Source organism: Hylaeus volcanicus, chromosome 7 (assembly GCF_026283585.1).
Source record: "Hylaeus volcanicus isolate JK05 chromosome 7, UHH_iyHylVolc1.0_haploid, whole genome shotgun sequence".
Lineage (NCBI taxonomy): Eukaryota > Metazoa > Arthropoda > Insecta > Hymenoptera > Colletidae > Hylaeus > Hylaeus volcanicus.
Genome location: NC_071982.1, coordinates 7,446,444 through 7,456,188, shown reverse-complemented (window position 1 = coordinate 7,456,188; position 9,745 = coordinate 7,446,444). Strand labels below are relative to the sequence as shown.

General features: G+C 37.3%; 1 protein-coding gene across 5 annotated transcripts in view; it reads left to right on the top strand.

Moving 5' to 3' along the window:
• Positions 1–361: 361 nt before the first annotated feature.
• Positions 362–9,745, top strand: part of LOC128880412 (neurexin-4) — an 11,451-nt gene continuing 2,067 nt past the window's right edge. The window contains exons 1-11 of one of the 5 annotated variants that reach the window (XM_054130463.1): positions 362–576; positions 1,021–1,113; positions 4,091–4,287; positions 4,907–5,048; positions 5,132–5,502; positions 5,572–5,910; positions 5,981–6,455; positions 6,655–6,984; positions 8,224–8,529; positions 8,603–8,641; positions 8,861–9,487. In XM_054130463.1, coding sequence (XP_053986438.1) covers positions 513–576; positions 1,021–1,113; positions 4,091–4,287; positions 4,907–5,048; positions 5,132–5,502; positions 5,572–5,910; positions 5,981–6,455; positions 6,655–6,984; positions 8,224–8,529; positions 8,603–8,641; positions 8,861–9,487 — 2,983 coding nt within the window. In that variant the 5' untranslated portion in view covers positions 362–512. Of the gene's footprint in view, positions 577–1,020; positions 1,114–3,322; positions 3,520–4,090; positions 4,288–4,906; positions 5,049–5,131; positions 5,503–5,571; positions 5,911–5,980; positions 6,456–6,654; positions 6,985–8,223; positions 8,530–8,602; positions 8,642–8,860; positions 9,488–9,745 lie in introns of those variants that run through there. The other 4 variants (XM_054130462.1, XM_054130465.1, XM_054130464.1 and 1 more) reach the window with 4 other exon arrangements.

Sequence of the window (9,745 nt, the reverse complement as noted above, 5' to 3'; positions counted from 1 at the left end):
AATAAATACTTGAATAGAACAATAACGTAGGTAAAAGAAATATATATGTTTAAATGTTGTAATGGTAGTCTTTCAGTTAAATTTCAATTTGAATTTTCTCGATTCGTGAACGGTATCGATACATCGAGGATATATCGTGATTGTGTGCGTAGCTTTCTCTCGTTGATGCGCATGCATGGACACACGATGGAGCAGTGCTTCTCAAACTCCGCTTACTTGCTTATTAAAGCAGAATTAAATGACCGTTTCTGAAATATAATTAAAAATTTGTATGTAGAAAATTGTATTCAGGTAATAGAAATTCTAATTCAATTGAAATGTTTCGTATCTTTTGTTAGAACTCCGTACACATTGGAGACCTTCAAGATCCCAGTTTGAGAACCACTGGGAGACTGGTATCGTAGTGTGCGTAACTGTAATGCAAGTGGCGAGAATTTAGTAACAGTTTTAACGACGCGTCCCGCTTTGGAGTACGTAGATCGTGGGTTGGTCTCCAAAAGGGCAATGATACGATGAGTACTATCAGGTGTTTTGTGTTCGTGTTTGCGATTGCTAGTAATTCGTTCACCTCCGCATGTAAGTAGGATTTTTGTTGATTATTGCAAAACCTCACAGGGAGGATACAATCACTTTTTCGAGATGATTCAATACAACCAAGCCCACTTCTCAACATGGCGTAGTCGAGTTAGCATAACAGACTTACTCATACAATGATTAAATTCCAATTTATTAACTCATTAACTTGGAAACAAAAAGTCCTGTATTATTCGTAATTTTGTCACGTTTCATTTACCTATTTTCTTATACCATAACGCAATGTTTGTTAATCTCCAGACAGCATTTCATAATTGTTACATAAAATCTAATTTTGTGAATATATTGAATTTATGTTAAAGTTCGTAAATCCAAGTAAATCCAAACATTGAATCTATTTAATAACGTTACATACTTCTTTTATTTAATGTTATACACCTGCTCCAAACGTATCGTATTATTGACATCGCTTTAACTTTTGATTAGATGATGAATGCAACGAACCGCTTTTGGATAAAGCTCAGTTGAGAGCGACGTCGCAACTTCCTGAAAGGGGTCCATATAATGCCAGACTCAACGGTAATGTTTCCTTCTAACTTTCTGTAAATTTCATATTGCACTCTGTCGATATATATTTAATAACATTTCCTATTATTTCTCGTAAAAGTATAGAAATATCCCACTATCGGTAGTTTGTTGCTTGCTATATATTTTATACTTTTGAAGAAGTATACGACGATCTATTTTCAAGATTGCTTCTCTTTGTATTTAAAATTTTCATTTAACAACACAGGTAGTGTGTCATGTACCAATTCCTAGATGTTTCAAGCATTGTTAAATCGTATTTGAAAAGCCTGCTGAGTGTTACATGGGCATTGATCTCATAAACACCCACACGCCTACTCAAATTAAGAGAACTTCAGATCTGGATTAGGTAAATTGAACTCACTGACTCATCTCACAGTTACTCTGTACATCTGATTACATCGTAAAACAATTCCTATGTTCCTATTCGAATAATTAAAAACAATATTACTCTTCGAATATATTTGTATTTTTGATAAATAAGAAACAACGTGAACAATCTTTTACATTATAATATAAATAAATACTACAAGTCAACAATTAAGAAAGTAATGTATGTATCTTGTCTATTTGCTTCAGGTGGATGCTAAAGAGTAGCCTGGTTTTTTACAGACAAGATCTTTTAAAAGTTTTAAGAAAAAAGAGGAAATAAGAATTCATGGAATATTAGTATATTAAGAGACCAACGTATGAAATTAGTGAATAAAATTAATTTTATAAAAATGTTTGAGAGTATTCGCTGGGCATTTAATTGGAAACAATGGAATCCAAGCGAAAAGGACATTGCTCGCGCAATTTCTTGCGTACAGTTAGACGAGAAAGAGAGATTAGGCAGATTCGTGTTTCGTAAAGATGTTAGGTCGTCCCTTGTAGGTCGATTAATGATGAGGAAATACGTTAACGATTACGGTCATATTCCATATAACGAAATAGTATTTGCAAGAGATACGCATAATAAACCAATTGTGAGGAATGCTTCTTTAAATTTAAGGTTTAACGTATCTCACCAAGGTAATTATACAGTTTTAGCAGGTGAAACGAGAGACGTAAAGTTAGGTGTAGATATAATGAAGCTAGAATATACTGGTGGTAAACAGTTAAGCGAGTTCTTTCGCATAATGGGTAGAATTTGTTCGAGCTCCGAATGGGATGAAATAAAAAACACATCCTTAAATGACTCGGAACAAATTCATATGTTCTGTAGGCATTGGGCATTAAAGGAGAGTTACGGGAAAGCTACAGGTAAAGGGATTGCGATCGATCTTGGATCGCTTAACTTTAGAACAAACTCGAAACTCGTTGATAATTCTGTTATCACCGATACAGTTTTATATATTAACGACGTAAAGCAAGACTGGTTGTTCGAAGAAACGTTATTAGACTCGGAACATTGCGTTGCTGTAGCGTTGCAAGAAAATGGAACAGCACCTCCATCGCGACATACTTGTTTCGAGATATTAAGTAGCGATAGACTCTTTGCAAATACTATTCCGCTGTTTCCACAGGACTCTGAATTTGCAAAAAAGTATTTGAAAAAAGCAGAATGTCCATGACTTCGAAACATTCGTATTTTGTAAATTATTATAGTTTTTGTAATAAAGATGTACAGATGTCACGAATTCTATATGAATTAAGTCAGTGAGTGTAATAAATTAATGAGAAGTACTTGTAGACATTTTATTTCACCTTTTATGGAATGCTCGATGTTCTTATTATCAAGCGAAATTAGAGACTTCGCTAGTAAAAAATTACTACGTTACATAAATATAAATCTTTTATAATATTTGAATGTTAAGCGCACTACACAATTCTGTCAATGTTACACTTTATCTTTCCTTTGCTTGGGAAAGGGATTACTTGAAAAATAATGTGTAAACCCGAAGCTTTTTCTTTACATTCGATTCTTTCAAGAATTATTTCCAACTGCTGCGATCGATTCTAATAGTCAGACAGTAGAAACGTTTAATTTCCCAACCAAAAGATTTTGTTTAACGTAACTACTCTAAAATCTGTGTAAAAGATATAGATTCTTTAATTATAAAAAAAGTCCCTTATGAATTATATGTTATATACGAACTAATCTTATATTAAGTATACTATGATTACGGTAGTGTTTAATCCTCTGATAGTTCTATCTCGTTAAATACGACTGCTTCCTTAAGTTCATTTTGAGTTGCATGCATGCGTATATGTTGTGGCGTAGGCAAAAACGCATGGACGGCTAGCAGCTCCGACTTTGGTCAGTACCTTATAGTCGACCTGGGTCAAGTAATGAACATCACAGCTGTGGCGACCCAGGGACGAGCAGTCCATAACGAGTATGTTATGGAGTACGGTATCAGTTATGGCACGAATGGTCTGGACTACGTTCATTTCAAAGAAGAAGACGGTAACGTTAAGGTAAACTGATCTCCCACAACTTTTCAATCGGTGTCTGTGCTAAAACGTAGCCGTAATCCTCGATGGGATTTGTTTAGGAAGGTACATGTATTTAGTAACTAATGCGAACTTCATTGCACTGCACTATCTTAACATGTCTCAGGTTTTGGCTAGTCATCGTTAAGCACCTTGGCATGAACAAATGATGTAAATTTTCTCATAGATCGATATGTGCCATTGCTAGGATTCATAGGTAGGTATCACCTGCATGATTTTGCACAAGTACACACTTCTAGGATGCTTCTTTATTCATAGGAGTGAATATATAGCGACTCATATTTAATAAGACTATAATGTATCTAGCGAATAACAAATGATGTACTTTTAAATTATTATTATTTGTTTTCAAACTTCTAACACTGTCTACGTATAATTAATTTGTCAAAATTTAATCTAGTTATAAAAATATTAAAAGTGCATCGATCGAGATAAGAATTTTTGGAATCATTACTCGCAACACTTTCTTCCCTCTACTCAACTGCTTCGCTTCTACTCTTTCTTTTACACATGGACATGGGGCTGGGCTTTGCAGGAGGTTCTACGTGGTCACCAGAGCTTAGCAGTTATGATCAACATCTTACTGTGGACCTGGGATACAGATATGAGATACGCAGCATTGCCACACGAGGTCGTGCTCATACTAACGAGTATGTGACAGAGTACATTGTCCAATACTCTGACGATGGGCAAGCCTGGGCCAGTTATGAGAGCCAGGATGGTGTAGATGAGGTATTGATAGAGATATTGATTATAAAAAAAAAAAGATACGTAGAACTTCTTTGAAAAATTGTTGTCTCTTCTCGACAAGATAATAGACAGACCTTATTTCATTTTAAATAAAATTTAAGATATTTCACACACAATTCTTACAATGGGAAACATTGCGTGGTAGAAGTAGTTTCTTTTATTGGTGGAGGCAGAAAAGTCGAAAACATGTATTTAAATTTAGTTATTTTGCCAAGCAAAAATTTCCATTTTGAATATTCTCAATTCCACCTTCACATTTTCTACATACTATGCAAGAGAAGTACAGTAACGACTTCGTTTGCTTCATACAATCTTTTTAATAGACATTTTACATTCGCTTTGCACTCATAATTAACAATGCTATACTAACATAAAATAAAAGCATGCCATCGGTCGAATAATGTTTAATTTAGTACATATTCCTGCGTGTTAAAATCTCAACTGTCGATGTTGTACGTACAGCAAACATACTAACCAGGTGTTGGAATGTTTGTAACATACATTCAGAAGACAAGAGTTTTAATATTTCAAATAAAATCTCGTTAGACTTATTATTATTCTGCAAATGATTACAGAACCTTTATTTTTCTTTCCCCGATAGATGTTCAAGGGTAATATAGACGGAGACACTATAAAACTGAATAAATTCGAAGTTCCAATTATTGCACAGTGGCTTAGAATAAATCCAACTCGATGGCGGGATAGAATATCGCTGAGATTAGAATTGTATGGATGCAGTTATGGTAAGAAAAATAGAAATACAGTTCTGCGAAGAAATCAGTTCCGATGGAAAGTGCATGTTTTTAATTTCTTCTTTTATTTACAGTGTCCGATGTCTTGTCCTTCAATGGCTCATCTCTTTTGCGATACGATTTGTTAAGGGAACCAATAGAAACCGATAGACATTTTATACGTTTTCGATTTAAAACAAATAACGCCGACGGAGTCCTGATGTACTCCCGTGGCACGCAAGGTGATTACATAGCCTTACAACTGAAAGATAATAGAATGATATTAAACATCGATCTTGGATCTGGTATCATGACAAGTCTGTCCGTTGGAAGTCTGTTGGACGACAATATGTGGCACGATGTCTTGATATCGCGCAATAGAAAGAATATATCGTTCTCGGTAGATAGAGTGTTAATTAAGGGAAGAGTTAAAGGAGAGTTTTATAGACTGGATTTAAACAGAGCGGTAAGTATCTAAGAAAGTACCAAGTATCGTCGTTTTACTGCGATATTAACGATCAAATATTTTTCTCAGCTTTACATAGGTGGTGTGCCTAATAAACAAGACGGATTAATAGTAAATCAGAATTTCACAGGGTGCATAGAAAACTTTTATCTAAACGCGACGAGCATCATTCACGACTTAAGAGAAACCGAAGTTACCGGCGATAATTTGAGATATTACAAAGTAAACACGATTTATAGCTGCCCAGAACCGCCCATAATCCCGGTCACGTTCTTGACTCACGGCTCGTACGCTAGACTCAAAGGATACGAAGGGATATCGTCTATGAACGCCTCTCTCACGTTTCGAACGTACGAGGATCACGGGATTATTTTGTATCACCAGTTTACATCCCCGGGTTTCGTAAAGGTTTGTAAATTTATTCGAAAAACCGATTCATACAAAATACGTTAACGTTTCTTTTATCGTATATTCACAGCTGTATTTAGAATACGGTAAACTAAAAGTCAACATTCAAACAAAAGGAAATCCACTAGTATCTTTGGATAACTTCGATGAAAAGTTTAACGACGGGAAATGGCATCTGGTTATTTTAACTATATCGAAGAACAGCCTCATACTGAACGTCGACGGGACGCCTATGAGAACTAAACGCATGTTGGAAATGACGACAGGGTCGGAGTACTTTATCGGTGGCGTGACTGGAATAGAAAGCAACCGAGGTTTCGTCGGTTGTATGCGAATGATAAGCATCGATGGCAATTACAAGCTGCCGACCGACTGGAAGGAGGAGGAATATTGTTGCAAAAACGAGATAGTTTTCGATGCTTGTCAGATGATGGATCGTTGCAATCCGAATCCATGCAAACACTCTGGTATCTGCCGTCAAAATTCTGATGAATTCTTCTGCGATTGTGCCAATACAGGATATACGGGAGCAGTATGTCACACTTGTAAGCATTAATTAATTAAGCTTTGTACTTGTTGAAATGGAAGTCGGGATAGGACAGGCTTGGCTGTTTAACTAATTGATACTGGTTAACAGTTTTAATATCTTTATCCCGACTTCCATTTCAACAGTACTTTTTCGAGATTCCCTGAAACATGAAACTGAACTTGATGTATATTAACATTTATTTATTTCGCACGTAGCATTGAATCCTCTTTCGTGCGAGGCCTACAAGAACATAAACTCGGTAAATCAACGAGCAGACATAAAAATAGACGTCGACGGAAGCGGGCCGTTGAACCCGTTCCCTGTGGTTTGCGAGTTCTACACGGATGGCCGCGTAAGGACGATCCTACGACACAACAACGAACGCGCGATGCCTGTGGACGGATTCCAAGAGCCAGGCACTTTTGTTCAAGACATCATTTACGACGCAGACATGAATCAGATCGAAGCTCTGTTGAATCGATCGACGAACTGCAGGCAGAGAATCAGTTACGAATGCATACATTCGAAGTTGTTTAATTCACCAGGTAATTAAATTTAATATTGGGTTGTCTGGAAAGTCCATGCCAATTTTTAGTAGGCGGTACAGGTCTGAATATATCGGAATGGTTGAAAACAAATAACATGTGGACATCTCTGAAAAGGTGGAAAAATTGTGGAACAAAATGGTACTTACATAATTCAATAAATATATTCCTATATATACAGGTTGTTTCTTTTAAGTGAGTACAGCAGGATATCTCGGAAGATGTCGTAGTTATTAAAAATCTGTTCCTACAAAAGTTGTTTGGTATGACGGGTTACATCATGTAGTAATAATTGTTTTTTTGTGCGTAGAATAATAGAGGAGATCTGGAGGTCAATGTAATTTTTTTAGATGGAATGCTATATTTTGTATACAAGAATATGGTAGAGTATCGAATTCTAAATAAAAAAGTGTTGACCTTTATTAGCCCTAAATCTAATAGGTAATGAGTAATTTTACTTTATTACTTGAAAATTTTCTTAACGTAAGCAGCTGAGAGCTAGCAAACGCTGCTGAGCAGCGTCGGTTGTGTCCGTATCAAATTACTGCAATTATAATACTATGAACACAGATTGAATATTTTTGCTAAAGATATTAAGTATCAATTAAATTTTCACTTACTTGTTCAATAATTTTTTTATCCTTCTACATGCTCGCCATCATTGGAAATACACATCTGTAATTTTGTTAAAAATTGTTTCTCAACAGCTTTTTAAAATTTCCTCCGATACTGATTTACATGCGGTCATAATTCTTGTTCGTAAATCATTTACGTCTTTTACTGGTGTTTGATACACTAGTCCTTTTAAGTTACGAAAATTTTCAAGTAATAAAGTGAAATTACTCGTTACCTATTAGGTTTAGGGCTAATAAAGGTCAACACTTTTTTATTTAGAATTCGATAGTCTACCATATTCTTGTATACAAAATATAGTATTCCATTTAAAAAAATTACATTGACCTCCAGATCTCCTCTATTACTCCACCCACAAAAAAACAATTATTACTACATGATGTAGCCCGTCATACCAAACAACTTTTGTAGGAACAGATTTTTAATAACTACAACATCTTCCGAGATATCCTGCTGTACTCACTTAAAAGAAACATCCTGTATATAAACATTCAAATATACCTTTGAATTTTTCTTCAAAATTGGCACGAACTTTTTGGACGACCCAATACTATCGATACTAACCGTTTAATAAGTACGAAATGAATTGAATAAATACGTTTTCAGTGCCTCAAGGAGATTATTTTAGACCGAATTCGTGGTGGGTCAGCAGACACAATCAGAAAATGGATTACTGGGGCGGAGCGCTGCCGGGATCGCGGAAATGCGAGTGCGGGATACTCGGGAACTGCGTGGATCCCACGAAATGGTGCAATTGCGACGCTGAACTGGACGGGCCCTTGGAAGATAGCGGCGACATCACCGAAAAGGAATACCTCCCTGTTAAACAATTGCGATTCGGCGACACCGGCACCCCGGTCGACGAGAAGAAAGGTCGTTACACCCTCGGACCGCTTATTTGCGAGGGCGATGGTAGGTTCAGAATATTTTATTCGCCTCGTGCATGCGGACATGAAACTTAAATTCGTTTTAAATTCTTTGCAAGGTTCTAATTTACCTTGGTTGACCGCCAAGGTAAGATCAGGTAAGAAACTTTGATATGCGCAGATGTGAAAATCATCTTTCTGTTGTATTAGCTACCGTAATATAAATAGCAATTAACAAAGTACCGTTTCACGTACACCAAGCTAGTTCACACCAAGTATTGAAATTGACGATCGATCCTTACAAATAGATTCCTTTAGCAGTCCTAAGAACACGTCCCGTCCTATTCTATTCTAACATACTTTTCGTTTCATCGTAGATTTGTTCAAGAACGTAGTGACGTTCCGCATCGTCGACGCCACCATCAATCTCCCGACGTTCGACATCGGTCACAGCGGCGACATCTTCTTCGAATTCAAGACAACGATCGACGACGCGGTTATAATGCACAGCAAGGGACCCACGGATTACATAAAGATCTCTATAAACAGCGGAAATCAGATTCAGTTTCAGTACTTGGCCGGCAGCGGCCCGCTCACCGTGAGCGTGCAGACCTCTTACAGGTTAGCCGACAACCAGTGGCACTCCGTGTCGGTCGAAAGAAATCGCAAGGAAGCTAGGATCGTGGTCGACGGAGCGTTGAAGGCCGAGGTGAAGGAACCTCCCGGACCGGTACGTGCTCTTCATCTCACGTCGGATCTCGTGGTAGGCGCCACGACGGATTACAGGGACGGCTACGTGGGATGCATCAGGGCGCTTCTATTGAACGGTCAGTTGCAAGACCTCAGGAGGTTCGCGCGGCAAGGCCTCTACGGGGTCACCGAGGGCTGCACCGGCAGGTGCGAGAGCAGCCCGTGTCTCAACAACGGCACGTGCCATGAAAAATACGACGGATATTCCTGCGACTGTCGTTGGACCGCGTTCAAGGGACCCATTTGCGCGGATGGTACGTTAAAGGATACTAGAACTATTCCTAGAACTAATCTTCGTTCTTATATTAGGTCGTTCCATAAGTTCGTGCCGAAGATTGTGTCGAAATTTAATTAAAAAACCACAGAAATTTTCTAGTAACGATATAATGACTTATCTGAAAGAGATGAGAAACTATTGTGAAATGAGACAGATTATCTTTTCTTGTGACACTTAAGAGTATGTTACACATATTAATTTGAGAAATAGAAGTATAAATGGCACGAACTTTTAG